General features: G+C 41.0%; 1 protein-coding gene across 2 annotated transcripts in view; it reads right to left on the reverse strand.

The window, feature by feature from the left end:
• The window catches only part of TRMT2B (tRNA methyltransferase 2 homolog B), a 54,811-nt gene extending 39,544 nt beyond the window's left edge, over positions 1-15,267 (reverse strand). Inside the window, exons 1-7 of one of the 2 annotated variants that reach the window (XM_080794735.1) lie at positions 14,960-15,267; positions 12,929-13,137; positions 7,855-7,965; positions 6,035-6,304; positions 5,278-5,332; positions 1,316-1,450; positions 422-521 (exon numbers count right to left, since the gene is read on the reverse strand). In XM_080794735.1, coding sequence (XP_080650861.1) covers positions 422-521; positions 1,316-1,450; positions 5,278-5,332; positions 6,035-6,255 — 511 coding nt within the window. In that variant the 5' untranslated portion in view covers positions 6,256-6,304; positions 7,855-7,965; positions 12,929-13,137; positions 14,960-15,267. The remainder of the gene's footprint in view (positions 1-421; positions 522-1,315; positions 1,451-5,277; positions 5,333-6,034; positions 6,305-7,854; positions 7,966-12,928; positions 13,138-14,959) is intronic. The other variant, XM_080794736.1, reaches the window with a different exon arrangement.
• Between the last annotated feature and the right edge of the window lie 6,498 nt (positions 15,268-21,765).

Below are 21,765 nucleotides of genomic sequence, written 5' to 3' on the forward strand. Positions count from 1 at the left end.
TTTATCAAAGAAAGCTCTAGTCTTCAGGGATATGGAGATATGAAATAGAAAAGGCAACTCTCTAATAAAGAGGAGACTGCTCCCAGTACGGAAAAGGAGCATAAAATGATGATGAGGACAATGGTGAGTGAGCAGTGGCAACATTAACATTTACTAAGTGCTAACTGGGCCTCAGGCATATGAATTTTAGAGGAAGAAAGGGTGAAAGTTGTGATTCCCACTACTACGTGACAATGGCCACCCTCCAGAAAGCATCCAAGATTAACTTTGTTATCCCGTTCTACATCAAAGACTTCATCCTTCTCCTTCAAGGCTGCCGTATTTTCCACTCCTCTCCACCCCCACTGATGCTGTTCCTGCACCTTCCCTCTCCTCGCAGCCCTTGGTTTGCTATTTCTACTAGTCATCGTGTTCAACTGACCTCTCCAAGTTCCCAGGTAGTACCCCACAGTCTTTGGGTTGCCATCTGGACCTCGGTTCACAGAGAAGGTGGACTTATTTCGGTAGCCATTGATGACAGGCTGAAGAAGGCAGGGCAGGAGAAGCACAACAGGACAAACAAACCCAAAGAGAACAGCAATAAAAGGAACGTAAGAATGTTCTCTGGATAAGGACAAATAAATGGTGCTTGCTCGGAAGGTGTGGCATTTGTGAAAGTGCATAGCTGAGGTCAGGACACTCCACAGACACTCCGTAGTGGAAAGGAGTTTCAATCTTGCCGTGAAGCAGGGGTCAGCAAACTTTCTCAGTAAAGGCTAGATAACAAGTTATTTTAGGCTTTACAAGTCATATGGTCCTTATCACAACTACTTAACTCTGCCATGCAGTGCAAAAGCAGCCCCGAACAATCCATAAACAAGCAAGCTCAGCTGTGTTCCAATAAAACTTTACAAAATAAAGCAGGGGTGGGGGACAGATACGGCCTAAGGGCCATAGTTTGCCAACCTCTACCATAAATTAAGTTCTGCCTCTTTGAGGCCTCATTAGGTTTCCAAATCTGAAATCTTTCTACAGAGGTAATACTGTAGTGGTTGAGACAGTGAGCTTTGCATCGAACAGACCTGAGTGTGAGCTTCAGCTCCAGCACTTTCTAGATGTGTGTCCTTGGGCAAATTACTTAATCTCTTTGAACTTCAACATCTTCATCTGTAAAACCATAGTGTCCACCCCTCAGGGTGCCTATAAACAGTCAGTGATGATGCATGCTAATCACTTACCAGAGGGCCTCATCCCCAGAAAGTGCCCAGTAGGTACTGGCTGATATTATTAGCTATTAAGGGGACTTAGTAGATGAAGGACGGAAGTGGTGGCTTACAGAGGGGATAATAGGATGGAGAAGACAAGAGAGCCCCTCAGCTCTGGGTGCAGATGTTGTCACATTGACTCCATTGAGCTTCTGGAGGTAAGACTCCAGTCTCCGTAAAATTTTCTTCTGAGCTTCAAATTTAACCTGCAAAACAATGTATGTAATGAAACAAAGAGACTTATGCAGTATCACTGCAAAGAATGGAAAACAAAGAGGAAAAGAGAAGGCTGTCCCACAGATGATTGGGTCATGGTCTTAGCAGATAAGGAACCCACAATAATGGGACAGCAACAGACCTAAGAAGGTATTGGGAGAAAAGAGTGAGCTCTTGTGTAAGCTCTTCGTTTTAACCGATCTTTCAGACTGAACACCCAAGCTATAGGTCAGTGCTGTGATAACAGAAATGTTTTATGTTGGTATTATGTGCTATATAATTTATTTTTTTTAAAGATTTTATTTATTTATTTGACAGACAGAGATCACAAGTAGGCAGAGAGGCAGGCAGAGAGAGAGGAGGAAGCAGGCTCCCCGCTGAGCAGAGAGCCCAATGCAGGACTCGATCCCAGGACCCTGGGATCATGACCTGAGCCGAAAGCAGAGGCTTTTTTTTTTTTTTTTTAAGATTTTATTTATTTATTTGACAGAGAGAGATCACAAGTAGGCGGAGAGGCAGGCAGAGAGATAGGAGGAAGCAGGCTCCCTGCTGAGCAGAGAGCCCGATGCGGGGCTCGATCCCAGGACCCTGGGATCATGACCTGAGCCGAAGGCAGAGGCTTTAACCCACTGAGCCACCCAGGCGCCCCCGAAAGCAGAGGCTTTAACCCACTGAGCCACCCAGGTTCCCTGTGCTATATAATTTAGTAACCACTAGCCACATGTGGCTAATAGCACTTGAGATGAGGCTCATGTGACTGAGGAACTGAATTTTTAATCTCATTTCTCTTTTTTTAAAGATTTTGTTTATTTATTTTGACAGAGAGACACACAGGAGAGAGGAAACAGAAGCCAGGGGAGTGGGGGAGGGAGAAGCAGGCTTCCCGCGGAGCAGGGAACCTGATGCGGGGCTTGATGTGGGGCTCGATTCCAGGATCCTAGAATCATGACCTAGCTGAAGGCAAATGCTTAACAACTGAGCCACCCAGGTGCCCCTTTAATCTCATTTAATTTTAGTTAACATATACAGTCACCTCTGCTGTAACAGGACATAAGCATTTCTAAGCTATGCTATGAAAAATCACACGAAGGAAATTACAGGGCATTAAGAATATACTTATCTTGGGGTGCCTGGGTGGCTCAGTGGGTTAAAGCCTCTGCCTTCGGCTCAGGTCATGGTCTCGGGGTCCTGGGATCGAGCCCCGCATCGGGCTCTCTGCTCAGCAGGGAGCCTGCTTCCCTTCCTCTCTCTCTCTGCTGCCTCTCTGCCTATCTGTGATCTGTCAAATAAATAAATAAAAAATCTTTAAAAAATATTTATAAAAAAAGAATATACTTATCTTGATGAGCACTAATATATAGAATTATTGAATCACTGTGCTGCACACTGGAAACTAACTTAATACTGTATGCTAACTATACTGGAATTAAAATTAAAAAAAAGAAATCAAAGAGCTCATGGGAAAAATGGGGTTAGACACACACATTCCACAACTTTATCAGTAACGCACATAGAAAGGATAGGAACCTAACAAAAAGGGTAATACAGTTTTACACGATAAATGGCTAAGAAATGAGGCACCTGGGTGCCTCAATTGGCTAAGCGTCTGCCTTCGGCTTGGGTCATGATCTCAGGGTCCTGGGATGGAGCCCTGCATCAGGCTCCGGGCTCCCTGCCCAGTGGGGAGTCTGCTTCCCCCTCCCCAACCCTCCCACTGCTTGTGCACTCTCTCTCAAATAAAATCTTTAAAAATAATAAAAAATTAAAAATTAGGGGTGCCTGGGTGGCTCAGTCATTAAGCATTGCCTTCAGCTCATGTCATAATTCCAAGGTCCTGGGATCGAGCCCCACATCGGGCTCCTTGCTTGGTGGGAAGCCTGCTTCTTCTTCTCCTACTCCCCCTGCTTGTGTTCCCTCTCTCACTGGGTCTCTCTGTCAAATAAATAAATAAAATCTTTAAAAAAAATTTAAAAATTAAAAATAATAAATGGTTAAGAAATGTATAGATACATACTACAATAAGAATGGTCCTTTACCCTGACAAAGACCTGAAGTTTGCTTGTGGAGGTGGCTTTCCACTTGTGAATGATCCTAAAGCAGTGAAAGGATGGTTATGTGTCACACACAGAAAGATCTAGCAGCAGACATGGACGAGAGTGGCCCATGCCACACTCAGTGAACTGTGGGAACCTGTAGATGTTTGAGGCATGTGCATGTGTTCATTTTATGTATTCTTTTTTTTTAAAGATTTTATTTATTTATTTGACAGAGAGAGAGAGAGATCACAAGTAGGCACAGAGGCAGGTGGAGAGAGAGGGGGAAGCAGACTCCCTGCTGAGCAGAGAGACTGATGTGGAGCTTGATCCCAGGACCCTGAAATCATGACCTGAGCCGAAGGCAGAGGCTTAACCCACTGAGCCACCCAGGTGCCCCCATTTAATGTATTCTTAATGTAGCTCAGTTCTGCTGGGTACAGTTTGCTTCTTTCATCTGGTGTTTCTTGTGGACAAAAAAAAAATCACTTGTAAGCCACTGTGAAATTTGCATTATGTTCAAATTGTTCCTTAATCTATCAATCCCTTGGAACAAATTTGTATTTTTAAGATAAGCATTACAGCAGAATTGACTGTATTTGAAATCAAATAGCCACATGTAGCTCATGGTTACCAGGCTGGAAAGTGCAGCTATGTATAAAGCAGCAAGAGTACTTATTACTCACACATACAGAGAATAACAAAAAAGCAAGGAAGAAAGGAAACAGGCATTTCCTGATATGGCTTCAGAGTTTGGAAGACGTAACAGGTGTAAAGTTTAAATTTCAGATCCATATTACTCAGCCACCAAAAAGAATGAAATCTTGCCATCTGCAATGACATGGATGGAATTGGAGGGTATTATGTTAAGCAAAATCAGTCAGAGAAAGACAAATAGCATAAAATGTCACTCATATGTAGGATTTAAGAAACAAAACAGATGAACAGAGGGGAAGGGAAGGAAAAATAAATTAGGATGAAATCAGAGAGGGAGACAAACCATAAAAGACTCTTAACTCTAGGAAACAAACTGAGGGTTGCTGGACGGGAGGTGGTATGGGGATGGAGTAACTGGGTCATGGGCATTAAGGAGGCCACTAAGTTATGCTCCACAAATAAGTGAAACCATATGATAATTGACTCTCTGCTGCTTGACTTATTTCACTCAGGGTTTTTTTTTTTTAATTTTTATTTATTTGACAGACAGATCACAAGTAGTCAGAGGGGCAGGCAGAGAGAGAGAGGAGGAAGCAGGCTCCCCGCTGAGCAGAGAGCCCGATGCGGGGCTCGATCCCAGGACCCTGAGACCATGACCCGAGCCGAAGGCAGAGGCTTTAACCCACTGAGCCACCCAGGCGCCCCTCACTCAGGGTTTTGAAGGGGTGGGGGGGGTGGGGTGGGAGGTTGGGGGAACCAGGTGGTGGGTATTAGGGAGGGCACGGATTGCATGGAGCACTGGGTGTGGCGCAAAAACAATGAATACTGTTACGCTGAAAAGAAATAAAAAATTAAAAAAAAAAAAGGAGGCCACTAAGTGATGAGCACTGGGTGTTGTTTGCAACTGATGAATCACTAAATTCTACCTCTGAAACTAATAATACAGTATATGTTCATATAAAGAAACAACTGCATTTGAAAAAAAAAACTTTTCAAGATTCATTAACATACTGATTTTAAGCACCTGTTGGGGCATCTGAGTAGAGCTGTCCAGTCAAGCTTCCTACAAGGCTGGCACCATTCCCCCTGATGGAATCAGGGAGTGAAAACGTAAGCTGGGTACCAACCTTGAGCTGTTCCTCATAGCTCAGCCTCCAGAGTGGTGTCACAACATCAGCTAGCCTTTAAAAAAATAATTTAGGCACTTCATTCATTATATAAATATGTACTGAGCACCTACTATGCATAAGTACTTCCTGCCACCATTTTCTCTGGCATTTTACTTATTCAGGAAACCTAACTCTCATGCCCCTGGGGAGATACAGTCTGGGAGAAGAGCCCATTTTGGTGCTGTCTACTTAACAAAGCAGAACAGATGGGCAAACTTAATATAAGAAAAATCCAGATTTATCAGGAGGTAATTAATCACATTACAAAAGGCTTCACTGTTGGGTTCCTTTAAATAGCTCACCTCCCTAATGCTTTTAAAATATAATTAGATTTAGAAAATACATTCGTTGCATAAAATGAGGTATATTTGTGTTTGCATGGCTGCAACGGGACTATTCATTTGTAAGCCATTTGATCGCTCCCTGGATTCCTGGTTTTCAGTGTACCTGCCCTGGACCTTTATAGAGACAAGGTCCCAGTTTAATATCTCATTTCTGTGAAAAACATACTTAGAGGCAAGGAGAATATTTTCTGCCATCACAAAGCATTTCTACCAACATTATTCAGGTGTCTTCAAAGTTGCCCTGGGTATCCTATCTTAGGTGCCCCCTTGAACACTTGCAATGCCATATTAGTTACATCAGGAATATAGAATTTCAGTAGGCCCAGAGATTCAGACTTGCTAATGGAAAACGATATCTGCCTGGACCTTACCTTTCCTGCCAGGAACCATCAAGTAGTCCAATGTAGCTTGGTTTCTTCTGACTTTTCTGTCCTCTTTGACACTTCTTGGTTATCACATTGGTGAAGTTTCCCTCACATGCTGAGCCCAAAAGGAGCTTTGACCAACCTGGATGTTTTGTGGCATACCATGGGAGCAATCCTGGTTTGGAGAGGAGACCCACCCTGGAGAGGAAACACCTCGGGCTATGCATTGGGACTCTTCTCTTAATCTCTGCCAACCACAGAAACACTGACGTTCACCTGCATGAAAGGTGAACAAAAAGAAATTGGGAAACAGAAGCACAACTCCCAAACCCCTTCATTCATTTACAAACCCTTACAGAAGCTCGGCACCCAGCACAGTGCCTGGCACAGAGTCAACACTGGGTAAAAGCAGGCCTGCTGAATGGAACTGAATTACTGCATGTCAGGTACTGGCTTAGGTTCCCAAAATAAAAAGATGAGGAAAGTATACTCTTTGTCCTCCAGGGAAGAGTTTAACTCTCTGTATACATTCCAATGGCTAGTCCCTCTCCATATTCTACCCTCCCATCCAAAAACCAATCAGTGAACTACTATTCAGTAAGTGCTATGTGCAAGACATCGTGCCATACAAGATTACAATCTAATAGAGAAGATCAAGTCCAGATGCAGGAAAAGATGACAATAAATAACACAATGTGATTAGTTCCTGACAAATGCCCAGGAAAAGCTTCCCAGAGCAAGTAAGCCTTGTACCAGGTCTTAAAGGATGGTAGGGAGGTGAATCAGATATTTATAGGGCAATGGCTAGACCAGTCTGGCTAAAACAGTAATTCATTTTGGGGAACAGAGGAAATGAGGTTGAAAATTTACATCAAAGTGAGATCTATAAGAAAGTTAATGCCTGAATTATTATATTAATAATATTAATTATTATATATTATATATTATTACATATTATATATGATATATATAATATGATACAGTATTTATTACATACAATATATATTATTATATATTATTATTTATTGTGAAGGCAACAGTGAGTTGATGGAGGCTTTATATAGAGAAATAAAGATGAAATAGGGAGGTTAATAAAAAGGAAGTCCAACAGCATGACCACTCTCACCACTGTCATTCAAAATGGAACTAGAAGTCCTAGCTTCAGCAATCAGACAACAAAAAGAAATAAAAGGCATCCAAATCAGCAAAGAAACAGCCAAACTGTCACTCTTCCCAGACGAAATGATACTCTATACAGAAAACCCAAAAGATTCTACCAAAGAGTTGCTAGAACTGATACAGGAAGGGGCGCCTGGGTGACTTAATCAGTTAGGCAGCTGCCTTAGGCTCAGGTCATGATCCCAGGGTCCTGGGATAGAGCCTCACAGCAGGCTCCCTACTCAGCAGGGACCCTGCTTCTCCCTCTCCTTCCTGCTTGTGCTCTCTGTTGCACTCTCTCGCTCTCGCTCAAATAAATAAAATCTTAACAAAAAATAACTTCTTTAAAAAAAAAAGAACTGATACAGGAATTGAGCAAAGTTGCAGGACATACAATCAATGCACAGGGGCGCCTGGGTGGCTCAGTCGTTTAAGCGTCTGCCTTTGGCTCAGGTCATGATCCCAGGGTCCTGGAATCGAGCCCCATGTCTGGCTCCCTGCTCAGCGGGAAGCCTGCTTCTCCCTCTCCCACTGCCCTTCCACCAGCTTGTGTCCTTGTGCGCTCTCTCTCTCTCTCTCTCTATGGCTCACTCTGTCTCTCAAGTAAACAAATAAATAATCTTTAAAAAATCAATGCACAGAAGTCAGTTACATTTATATATACTTACAATGAGGCAGAAAAAGAGAAATCCATGGGGTGCCTGGGTGTCTCAGTCAGTTGGGCATCTGCCTTCAGCTCACTTTGCCTGATGCTCCCCCTGCTTGTGTGCTCTTTCTCTCTGTGAAATAAATAAATAAAATCTTTAATAAAAAAGAAAAAGAGAAATCAAGGAGTCCTCCCCATTTACAACTATACCAAAAACCTTAAGATACCTAGGAATAAACCCAACCAAAGAGGTAGAGGATCTGGGGGCGCCTAGGTGGCGCAGTCATTAAGCCTCTGCCTTTGGCTCAGGTCATGACTCCAGGGTCCTGGGATCAAGCCTTGCATCAGGCTCCCTGGTCCGAGGGAAGCCTGCTTCTCTCTCTCCCACTCCCTCTACTTGCGTTCCCTCTCTTGCTGTGTGTCTCTCCATCAAATAAATAAATAAAATCTTTTTAAAAAAAGAGGTAGAGGATCTGTATTCAGAAAACTATAGAACACTTATTAAAGAAACTGAAGAAGACACAAAGAAATGGAAACATTCCATGCTCATGGATTGGAAGAAGAAATATTGGCAAAATGTCTATGCTAGAGTGCCTGGGTGGCTCAGTCTTTAGGCACCTGCCTTGGGCACAGGTCGTGATCCCAGGGTCTTGGGATCAAGGCCCACATCAGGCTCCCTGCTTGGCAGGAAGCCTGCTTCTCCCTCTCCCACTCTCCCTGCTTGTGTTCCCTCTTTCTCTGTGTCTCTGTCAAATAAGAAAATAAAATCTTTAAAAAAATAAAAAAGAATAAAATGTCTATGCTACCTAGAGCAATCTACACATTCAGTGCAATCCCTATCAAAATACCATCAACTTTTTTCACAGAGCTGGAACAAATAATCCTAAAATTTGTATGGAACCAGAAAAGACCCCAAACAGCCAAAGGAATGTTGAAAAAGAAAACCAAAGCTGATGGCATCACAGTTCTGGACTTCAAGCTGTATTACAAAGCTGTAATCCTCAAGACAGTATGGTACTGGCCCAAAAACAGACACATAGATCAATGGAACAGAATAGAGAACCCAGAAATGGACCCCCAACTCTATGGTCAACTAATCTTCTACAAATCAGGAAAAAATATCCAATTTTAAAAAGACAGCCTTGGGGTGCCTGGGTGGCTTAGTTGGTTAAGCATCTGCCTTTGGCCAGGTCATAATCCTGGGGTCCTGGAATTGAGACCCACATCAGGCTTCCTGCTTAGTAGAGTCTGCTTCTCCCTCTCCTTCTGACCCTCCCCCTTGCTTGTGCTCTCACCCTCTCTCTCTCTCAAATGAATAAAATAAATAAAATAAAATAGTCTCTTCAACAAGTGATGTTGGGAAAACTGGACAGCCACATGCAAAAGAATGAAACTGGGCCACTTTCTTACACTGTACACAAAAATAAACTCAAAAGGGATGAAAGACCTAAATGTGAGAGAGGAATCCATCAAAATTCTAGAGAACACAGGCAGCAACTTCTTTGACCTTGGCCTCAGCAACTTCTTGTTAGACATGTCTCCAAAGGCAAGAGAAACAAAAGCAAAAATGAACTATTGGGACTTCACCAAGATAAAAAGCTTTTGCACACCTGAAGAAACAGTAAACAAAACTAAAAGGCAGCATATGGAATGGGAAAAGATATTTGCAAATATCTTATCAGATAAAGGGCTAGTATCCATAATCTGTAAAGCACTTATCAAACTCAACACCCAAAAAACCCAAAAAATCCAGTCAAGAAATGGGCAGAAGACATAAAGACATTTCTACAAAGAAGACATACAAATGGCCAACAGACACATGAAAAAGTGCTCAACATCACTTCAAATCACTCCAAATCACACACAAATCAAAATCACAATGAGATACCACCTCACACTAGTCCAAATGACCACAAATAACAAATCAGGAAACAACAGATGCTGGCAAGGATGCAGAGAAAGGGGAAAGCTCTTAAAATGTTGGTGGGAATGCAAAGTGGTGCAGCCACTCTGGAAAACAGTATGGAGGTTCCTTAAAAAGTTGAAAATAGAGCTACCCTATGACCTAGCAATTGCACTAGGTATTTACCCAAAGATACAAATGTGGTGATCCAAAGGGGCACCCGCACCCCAATGTTTATAGCAGCAATGTTCCACAATAGCCAAACTATAGAAAGAGCTAAGATGTCCACTGACGATGAATGGATAAAGAAGATGTAGTGTGTATATACACAATGGAATATTACTCAGCCATCAAAAAGAATGAAATCTTGACATATGCAATGACATGGATGGAACTAGAAGGTATTATGCTAAGCGAAATAAGTCAATCAGAAAAAGACAAATACCATATGATTTCACTCATATGTGGGATTTAAGAAACAAAACAGATGAACATAGGGGAAGGGAAAGAAAAATAAAGTTAAGGTGAAAATAGAGAGCAAGGTAAACATAAGAGATGCTTAACTCTAGGAAACAAATAGAGGGTTACTGGAGGGGAGGTGGGTAGGGGAAGAGGTAATTGGCATTAAGGAGGGCACTTGAAGTAATGAGCACTGGGTGTAATAGGCAACTGATGAAACATTAAATTCCACCCCTGAAACTAATTAATACAGTATATGTTAATTAAATTGAACATATAAAGAATTTAAATCAAGAATTTAATAAAATTCTATTATTCTATTATTCTATTATTCTATAATTCTAAATCAAGAATTTAATTAAAAAATAAAAATAAAAAAGAGGGGAAAAAAGCGAGCTCAGGAGGACCTGGGTGGCTCACTCTTGGTTTTGGCTCAGGTCATGATCTCATGAGTCATGGGATCAGGCCCTGCATCAGGCTCTGCACTCAGTGGGGAGACTGCTTGAAGATTCTGTCCCTCTACCCCTCCCCCTACTCACACATGCTCTTGCTCACACACTCTCTCTCTCAAATAAATAGATACATCTTTAAAAAAAAAGTAAATTCATGTTTGAGGCATGTGTTTGCAATGGTAAGGAAAATATCCAAATGGAAACATCTAACAAGTAGAGAAGCAATACTAAAATAAGAGAAGTTGGGGTTAGGGATTTGATTGAGTGTCTGTAAGTACAAGTTGTAAGATTTTTTTTAAGAGCTTTCAGGGGCACCTGGGTAGCTCAGTTGGTTAAGCATCTGCCTTCGGCTCAGGTCATGATCCCGGAGTCCTGGGATCGAGTCCCACGTCGGGCTTCCTGTTCTGTGGGAGCCTGCTTCTCCCTCTCCTTGCCACACCCCCTGCTTGTACTGTTTCTCTGTGTCACATAAATAAAATCTTTTTTTTAAAATGTATAAATAAATAAATAAATAAATAAGAGCTTTCAGTAAAAAGAGCAAAAGACCAATGACTACACCTGGGAAAAATGCAGTATCTGGAGAACAAGAAGAGATGCTTGTGACCCAGGAGAACATGGAGCTTAGAGGCCAAGGAAGATGCCTTTAGGTAAGGCCCTGACATATCCAGTAAGTCCGAGGCCAAAGAAAGAAGGGAAATAAGGCAGTACTAAGTGGCAGACAGGAGGACCAAATGAAGGTCTGAAATCTTAGGCGTGTAGACCCTAGAGTCAGGCAGAGTGGTCCCCTGACTCTATCACTTACTAGTTAAGTGGCCTTTGGCAAGTCAATCATTCTCCATGGCTTTCCTTTTTTTTGTCTGTAAAATCGAGATAATAATAGTACCTACTTCATATAGTGGTTTTAAGAGTTAAATAAAGGATAATTAATAAAAAGTACTCAGCAGATTAAATACAGATGATGAACAAAATACATACATACATACATACAAATGATGTTTGTTAAGCTCTGAGCATAGCACCCAGTACCTGGCGAAAACTCAGTTAACTGTCATGATGCTTAAAGACAGTAGAGGACTGCATGGTGGTGGCAATACTGATGGCGGGGGGGAGGACAAAGAGGAGTAACTATAAGACAAAAGCTGCAAGAACTAGAACAGGTGAGGGCCACACTTTGGAAGGAGGACAGGATCCTTTTGCCTCCAACACAAGAGTCAGTGTTGTTGTCTATTTACTTTACGGTGCCTGATCATGGCTGAGTAACTTGTTTGGGTACCTAGGACACGTGAATGGACTTGGCTGGACACCTTAATGATGAGCTGTGAAATTACCTTTTTGCCCTTGTCCTCTACATTGGATTATATCCCAATGTTAAGTCATACCTTAATTCAGAACACACACACACACACACACACACACTATCCCCAACGTATGTAACAGATTTATTGACAGAAACTCCCCCATGGCTTCCTCTTATTACTGTGAAATTCATATGCTATGTCCACTGGGTACTTAAAGGATGCTGACATGGGTGCTATAATATTTAACCCATATACCATTGTGTGTGTTTACCAAATACTAAAGAAAGTAACTGTCACAACATGGAGGCATTTGCAGGGTGCGGTGGGGGGGACTTCACAAATTTCTAACAAAACAGATTTAAGCTGTCTCAAAGTTGAGGTGTTCATAGATAGCACCCAGGAAAAGGCAAGTTACTAAGAAAATAGGCTTTAGGGGCGCCTGGGTGGCTCAGTCATTAAGCATCTGCCTTCTGCTGAGGTCATGATCCCAGGGCCCTGGGATCCAGCTCGCCCCACTGGGCTCCCTCCTCAGAGGAAAGCCTGCTTCTCCCTCTTCCACTCCCCCTGCTTGTGTTCTCTCTTGCTGTGTCTCTCTCTGTCAAATAAATAAATAAAATCTTAAAAAAAAAAAAGAAAATAGGCTTTGGAGCCGTATTCTATTCTCAGCTCTGTTGCTCACTAGCTATGTGACTTTCCAGCAAGTTACTTAAGCATTATGAATGTCAAGTGCCATCATCTATCAAAACAGGATGAGAACCGGGGTGCCTGGGTGGCTCAGTGGGTTAAAGCCTCTGCCTTCAGCTCAGGTCATGATTTCAGGGTCCTGGGATCAAGCCCCGCATCGGGCTCTCTGCTCAGCGGGACGTCTGCTCCTCCCTCTCTCTCTCTGCCTGCCTCTCTGCCTATTTGTGATCTCTGTCTGTCAAATAAATAAATAAAGTCTTTAAAAAAAAAACAAAAAAAAATAGGACGAGTACCACTTACCTTTCAGGGTTGTGCTAAAATTAAACGAGCTCGGACACCTGGTGGCTCAGTCGGTTATGCATCTGCCTTCGGCTCAGGTCATGATCCCAGGGTCCTGGGATCCAGCTCCCCCCACTGGGCTCCCTCCTCAGAAGAAAGCCTGCTTCTCCCTCTTCCACTCCCCCTGCTTGTGTTCTCTCTCTCGCTGTGTCTCTCTCTGTCAAATAAATCTTTAAAAAAAAGAATTAAAAGATAATAATAAAAATAAATTTTAAAAAAGAATTAAATGAGCTCATATATACAAAGTGCTCAGGACAGCGCCTAACACAGCAGGAATTTGATATGTGTCATTATCCCTCCTTAGGCTCTGATTCAAAGCACATCACTTGACTTCTTTATGCCTCAATGTGTCTGACCTACAAAACTGGCGAGATGTAATAATGCATGTGAGTGCTGCTAGGATAAGTAAAATTATGCGGGAAACTTATAAAACAAAACACAAACAAAACAACTTTCATAACATTCTGCTTAGTGCCTGATGAAGTGTGGTGGGCTTAAGGCCTGCCCTGGACCACCTATTAATACCATCAAAAGTGTGTGACCTGTGACAAACATTTTTCTAAAGTGAGACAAAAGTATGTATTTGATATGAAGAAAAGCAAAAACTGGAGAGAGGAAATGAGTGAAGAGGTAGGAGACAAAAAAGGACTGGGCAGAGTAGGGGCAGACTGAAGGGGGAGGGTGTGCTGCAGGCCCGTTGAGGGGTTGGCAAAGGAGGGAGAGGGGAGCTGAGGACTGAAGACAGCTATCTGTACACCACAACATTCAGACTTATTTTGAGTGTGTGGGGTCCTCTCACTGGTGAATGCCACCATGACTGTGCTCCACTTGCCCTGTATCCCAGCAGAGGGGTCTTGTGCATCTATGTTTCTTCCTCCAAATTATCAGATATGGTCTAAAATAGGACCCTACTATTGCCAACAAGTCACGGCTCCTGGTAAAGACCTTTTTACCATATTTAGTAATTTCTGTAGTGAAATATATTTTTCAAGGCAGCATAATAATACCAGTCAAAGTGAATTATGTTTCTTTGTTTCTCAATGTCAGAGGGGGCATTTGCCCACAGAAAAGTCTGGTTTCATTTCAGAGTTTTTCCTATTTTAAAAAAATGCTTGGGTTAAAAAAAAAAAGTGTGTGACATCTACTCAGTTTCTCCTATAGGAATTAATCGGAAAGGGACTCTGGGTCCAGAGATGCCAGATAGGAAGTGAATTATGTTTCTTTGTTTCTTGATGTCAGAGGGGGCATTTGTCCACAGGAAGACTGGTTTCATTTCAGAGTTTTTCCTATTAAAAAAAAATGCTTGGGTTTAAAAAAAAATGTGTGACATCTACTCAGCTTCTCCTATAGGAATTAATCGGAAAGGGACTCTGGGTCCAGAGCTGCCAGATAGGAAGGTAGACTAAGTCTCTAGGGTTGGAATAGCTAACCTGCCTGAAATGCTCAGAGAGGTTCCAATCGAGACTATGTGGTAGGTCCTGATCGTGTGGGGCCAAGGAGCTTCTTGGACCAAAATGTTTACAAACAGACCAGGATCCTACTTACACTCTCTGTTCCTTCAGCTGGCCTGGCCCCCGACAAGGTTCTCGGCAAAATGAGACGGACATAGGGGTGTATTGCAGAGTCCTCACTGCACTGCACGTTCAATCAGGTCCTTCCCCCACCAGACCCCTTCACCAGCCCCTCCATCCCCCTCTTCTTCGGGCAAATTCTACCCACCGTGTCTGTAGGAAAGACTATCACTGAATTTGGGCCAAGAGAGGGCTGAAGTCACAGCACAGGCGGACGCCGGGTCGGCCGCAACCTTGGACTGCCAGCATATGTCCCGTCCGTTCCCACCTCCTCCGGCCTCAATTCTCCGCCCCGCGGGCAATTGGGCTCACTAAGCAGTTTTCTCTACCGTAAGGGTTCCATCGGGCTTTCCGAGCTATTCACGTACCACCCCCGCCCCCCCGGCCCATACCTTTGCTACCAGTAAGTCCTCTTACAAACCTGAGGCGGCACACGAAAAAGCCAGCGGGCGGCCTGGGGAGAGTCACTTCCTGGTGCGGCACGGCTGCTCGACTCCCGACGCACACGCAGCCAGACTGGGGCAGGCGCGACGGGACACGGGGCTCCTCCCAGGCGCGGGTCAGCAGGCCCTGCCAGGGCAGCCAGTTTCGGGGAGCCCTCCTCCCTACTTTAACGCGGCGCTTCTCTAGAGACCTTTTTCAAAATCACCCAACGCCCTGTTGCCCCCTCACCAAGGTTTCTCCCCAAGGTGCCCTCTCCTCCCCTCCCAGCGACCCCGCCCACCGCCTGCTCTTCTCCCCGTCCCATTGGTGGATCTGGATAAGCCTAAAAAAAATCACAAAGAAATTTGAACTACAGTGTGAATAGTGCTGCCTATCTCAGGGTGCTTGCGATTTAACTCAACCAAAATTATGGGCTCAGATCCATGATGGATTGGTTGGAAGATTGGGAGATGAAGTGTAGGGCGGTTTCTTCAAATCGCAACTTTTTTTTTTGAGTCAGCCTTCCTTGGGGCCCTAGGGACTTTCCGGCATTCGTTCTCCCTCTATATTTTACATTGCTTCAGAAAAGTGTTACATTCTTATGACAAGGTAAACCTGGTTTCTTAAGTGGATCCCACGCAGGGCTACTAAATCCTCAGGGCAAGAATTGCTTTTCAACTTCAAAAGACAAAAGAAGACTAACTACTGATGTGGGAAACAAAGGCAGAAGGAAATGCGGATAAAATTAAATATCCTTATAACCCGTAGCCCAATGACAAATACTTGAGGCAGGAGGAGTATAACCTTTCTCCAGGAAGCTCCCAACTGTCTTAAAGTAAACGCCTTGCTTAGAGGCGAAAACAACCTTAGTTTGACACTACCAAGGGACCCTGTCAATCTTTGTTAGCATATGAAAATCCTTTTAGAACTCCCTTTATCTTTACTTCCCCCAACTCCAAAGTATATAATCTGTCCTCCTCACAATCCTCCGGCAACAGCAGCTATTTCTGCTGGCGGGTCCAGTTCCATGCTTTAGTAAAACAAACTTTATGCATCAAAGATGTCTCAAGAATTGTCTCTTGGCCATCCGCTCCGGACCCCACCAGCACAGCACTACTCCAAAAATACATCAGATACCAGTAATTCATTTACCAGCTCCTGGACTGCGTTCAGTGATTCCTCAATTTTTAGAGGGGTCAGGAGCCCAGCCAAATGAGTAAGAGAATGTTGAAGTATACACACATGCGTGTGCTGTAAAAAAAAAAAAAAAGTTTTTAATAAAATTAAAATTTACAGCAAAGTCCACATTTAATGACACTTAATTTTTATTTTTAATAGTAATTAGACTTTAGTGGAAAGCACTTTATAGCTAAAATTTCAGTTATTTATTCAAAGCATAATATGCCTGTTATGTGCAAGGCAATGCATTAGCCCTAGTGAGTACAGCAGTAGGTTATACATGGCCAGTGCCTCAAATAACAGCAAACATTAAGTCAGCCAGACCAAAGTTCAAAGTCTGACCTGCCAGATAGAAGGTGTGTGAAGTTGGGCAACTTAATTGCTCAATGCCTCAGTTTCCTCATCTGAAAAAAATGTCCATAGTAATTGCACCTACCTCACAGGGTTGTGATAGAGTAAATAGGTTAATAATGTAAAGTACTTAGAACAGAGTAAGCACACAGTCGTTAAGTGTTAGCTATTACCATCCAAAAATAATTTTATATATTGTATATGTATACACACTTGCACACTCATACATATATACCCTTTAAAAAAAAGAGACAGAGATCTTTTACTCCCCATTCCAAAGGCTTAAGCAGGTAAAGGCTTGACTCAATTTATGGCCTCTCCTTTTTTTTTTTAAGATTATTTTTTATTTTTTTCACAGAGAGAGACACAGCAAGAGAGGGAACACAAGCAAGGGGAGTGGGAGAGGGAGAACAGGCTTCCGGTGGAGCAGGGAGCTCAATGTGGGGCTGATCTAGGACCATGACCTGAGCTGAACGAAGGCAGATGCCTAATGACTGAGACACCCAGGTACCCCCAATTTATGGCCTTTCCTAAACACTCTAACGGTTCTTAAGCACTATTTTAACTCAAACCATTGCTTCATATTTCTAGGCTTGCACATTGCTATCAAGTGAGACCAGGCTGGGGAATGCACCTTTGGTTTTCTTCTCCCTTTCTCTCCTCTTAGACCCCTTTTATGCAGATAGACAGCTCTATTCCTTTCTCCACCTCTTCTTTCCTTTTCTTCTCCTTCCCATATCCTTCTGCTCCATTATCATTTCTCATCTTGGCATTCATTATTGTGCCTAGTACAGAGCCAGGTGCCCTAATAGAAGCTCCATGAATATCTGATGCATTGAATTGAATCCTTCCCTTGTCTATTTGAAAGGGAAGGGCATATTTTCACTCACCCTCACCCCCACCTGTTCTGAGCATCCAAGTGAACTCCTTTAAAGCAAGTCTGTCATTTGAGAAGGCAGAGAACCCTGAGGGGTAAAGAGAGAAAAGAAATTAAGGAAGGTATAATGTAATTATTTAGCCATTAACCCTTTTATATTTATTTAATCTAATAAAGCATGTTCTTCTATAAAAGAGAAATCATCACATTTGTAAGGGGGAAAAGAAATATCCCATATTAAAGAAAAGGTTAGACTCTTCAACTGGAAAAGTCAATAAATGGACATGTCATAGGTGACAAGCAATATTGTTTAATTAAATAAGAGTTGAAGCCGAGATAATCTTTGCTTTAACTGGGTTATCAGCAAACCAAATCACAACAACATGAAGTTTCTAAAAATTTGTCATTCTTGTTTTGGTCTAGAGGAGATTTCAGAGAGGCTACCGCATTAGCTTTCAGAAATAACATGTATTAAAATCACTTCCATTAACCACATTTCTTCAGGTGTGACCGCCTTAGAGGCTGAGAGGAATAGATGCACAGCCCACGCCCTCTAAATTGCGTGACCCAATGGGAAGACTCACAAGGGAAGAATGCACAACAATGGGTTTTGGTAATTCTAGCAAAGCAAGGGATCATCCCGGTAGTGAGGGAAGGAGAAGAATGTGAGGATTGAGTTTAATGCTTAAGATTTGAATAACCCGAGAAGAGGTAGGAGCTGCAGCAGGAAAACAAGAATGAGCAATTTGTGTCCAAGGCCCAGGAGGAGGCAGGCCAGGCTGGATGGGAGGGTTGTGCTGAAGTCGTTAGCGTTCTGGCGGATGAGGTCACTAGGTCAGGAGCGATAATGAAGGGCCTGGAGTGCTGGATGAGGGGTTTGATTTAGTTTTTTTAACAATAGGCAGCTAACGAAGAGTTTTTCAGGAGATGTTTCTGGAACAGAACTCTAGATGCTGTGTGTAGGATAGATTTTAGGGTGTATTGGCTTGGAAGCTGAGGGAGACTGCTGCAGTCATCCAGATGGGAGGCATTAAGTCTCTCTCTGTACCAAGGCAGGTTACACTGTGTTCTATTTTTTTTTTAAGGTTGCATTTATTTATTTGACAGAGAGAGAGAGAGACATCGAGAGAGGGAATTCAACCAGGGGGAGTGGGAGAGGGAGAGCAGACTCCCTGCTGAGCAGGGACCACCCCCCCCCCCACCCCATAGGACTCCATCCCAGGACTCAGGTCATAGCGGAAGGCAGACGCTTAACGACTGAGCCACCCAGGTGCTCCTACACTGCGCTCTGTAAGAATTTCTTAAAATGTGTGGGGCACCTAGGTGGCTCAGTCCGCTATGCATCTGCCTACCGCTCTGACCTGAGTCCCGCGATGGAGTCCTATTGAGGGGGGGGGGGGTCCCTGCTCAGCGGGGAGTCTGCTTCTCCCTCTCCTTCTGATCCTCCCCCATGCTCATGCTCTCTCGCTCTCTCTCTCTCTCAAATACATAAATAAAATCTTAAAAAAAAGAATTTCACAAAATGTGGACAAGGTCTCATCTACAATATAATTAGCTGGGGTGACTGTAACAAGTACTCGTTCGTGAGCCCCACCCTGTACCTACAGAATCAAAATCTCAGGGGGACAGAACTCAGAAATATTTGTTTTTTTTAAAGATTTTATTTATTTGTCAGAGAAAGAGAGAGCGCAAGCAGGCAGAGAGGCACACAGAGGGAGAAGCAGGCTCCCTGCTGAGCGAGGAGCCTGAGCGAGGAGCCCCATGTGGGAGTTCCAGAACCCCGGGATCATGTCTTGAGCCCAAGGCAGACTCTTAACTGACTGAGACACCCAAGGCATCCCATATTTGAGTTTTTAACAAGCACTGATAGTGATGTTCATCAAATGTTGAGACTTACCTCCATGCAACAACTGAAATACTAGATGATTAGTTGAAAGTTCAAAAAACTCAAATTATAAAAGCCCTAAAATAGAATATAGATAATTATGCGTCTGAAATTTGGACATAGGAGGACTTTCTAAACTGAAAACCAGTAGGGGAAAAAAAACACCAAGTAGGTAGTGTTTACTACATAAACCCTAAGAATTTCTATATGACAAAGATATAACGAACAAATTTAAAAATATACAACAGACAGAAAAAGATATACAAGTATGGCAAAGAATCATTATCTTTATATAAATGGATAAGAAAAACACAGTGACCGTAACAGAGACCTTGGCAAAGGTTTGAAGAGATAATTCATTCACGGGAAAAGAAACATAATTGTTCTACCTCACTACTAATGACAAAACATGCAAAGTATATAGATGAGCAAAGATTTGAAAAGATCTGTTATTTGAAAAGATCTGTTATTCCTCGAAGTAGACCATGGACAGTGAGGCAGATTCTCTTGCGCATTGCTGGTTGGATTACAAATTGATATAAAGTTCCTGGAAAGCAATTAGAATCAAGAATCTTTTTTTTTTAAGATTTATTTATTTGTTTATTTATTTGACACAGAGAGAAAGATCACAAGTAGGCAGAGAGGCAGGCGGGGGGAGGGGGAGCAGGCTCCCTGCGAAGCAGAGAGCCCGATGTAGGACTCAACCCCGGGACTCTGAGACCAGGGCCGGAGCCGGAGGCAGAGGCTTAACCCACTGAGCCACCCAGGAACCCCAGAATCAAGAATCTTTTAAAATATCACATTATTTGCCCCCGAAATTTCATCTCTGGAGTTTATTCTAAGGAGATAGAGATGTGAACAAAGATATGCCTAAAGGGTCTCACAGTTAAAAATTTAAAAAGCATCGGGGCACCTGGGTGGCTCAGTCGATTAAGTAGTTAAGCATCTGCCTTCTGCTTGGATCATGATCCCAGGATCCTGGGATGGAGCCCTGGGTCAGGGTCCCTGCTGGGCAGGGAGCCTACTTCTTCCTCTCCTCTCCACTTGTGCTCTCTCTCTCTATCTCTGTCTCTCTCTCTCAAATAAAATAAAGAAAAAAGCATCTTTAAGGTCCAACATTAGAAAACAGGGAATGATTACCTAAAATATGGCCTATCCATAGACAATTTCAGAGATACTAAAAATGACACCCATGGTATGGTGTTAGAAGTCAGAATGGCATTACCTCTAGGGTGTGGGGAGTAGCTGGCAGGGAGAATGAGGGGGATTCTGAGGTGCTGATAATATTCTATTTCCTCATCTGGGTGCTGGTTATAGAGGTGTGTTCACTTTGCAAAAAATGATCAGTCTATACTCTTGATATGTGCATTTTTCTGTATGTGTGTTACACTTCAGGAAGAATTTAACTTAAAATTGTGTCTTTGAAAAGCTTGTAATGACATCAAAATATGTGTAGAAGGCAACCTTAAATGAAAAAAACAGGATAAAGAATTACCCATTCAGTACGATTCTATATGTAACAGCAAAAAATACTTTGGAAGGCAATACACCAACTATTTATAATAACTAATTTATATAACTATACAACTATAAATATATATATTTATATATATATAATATATATTATATATATTAAATTAATATAAATTTAAATTAATATATATTTAATATAAATATTAAATATATAAATAACATGTAATATATTATATGTTATTATATGTTATTATATATAATTATATATAATTAAATATATATTTTCTACAAATATGAATATATTAAATATATATTTAAATATATTAAATATATTATATATTTAATATATTTAATATATTAATATTTATTATAATATTATAATATATAATATATGTATATTATATATTATATATATTATATATAATATAATAATATATAATATAATAATATAATATATAATAGTATAATATTAATATAATATTAATATAATAATATTACATAATATATTAAATATATTAATATTTAAATAATATTTAAATAATTATATTTAAATATATTTAATATATATAATTATATATATAAAATAGTATATATATATAATATATATATATTATATATATTATATATATACTATATTTAATATAATTAATATATTTAATATATAATTTAATATTTAATATATTTAATATATAATTATATAATTTAATATAATTAATATATTTAATATATTAAAATATATATTTATATATATTTATATATATTATATAACATATATAATATATATAATATATTTTATATATATATAATTATATAATTATATATATAATATAATAAATAATTATATATTATATACAATATATATAATTATATATATATTATATATATTTTATATATTTTATATATTATATATATTATATATTATAATATAATATAATATATATATTATATTATTATATAATTATATATATAATATAGTATATATATAATATATATACTATATTATATATATAATTATATTATATTATAAAAATACTATATT

The sequence above is a fragment of the Martes martes genome (assembly GCF_963455335.1).
Source record: "Martes martes genome assembly, chromosome: X".
Taxonomy (NCBI): domain Eukaryota; kingdom Metazoa; phylum Chordata; class Mammalia; order Carnivora; family Mustelidae; genus Martes; species Martes martes.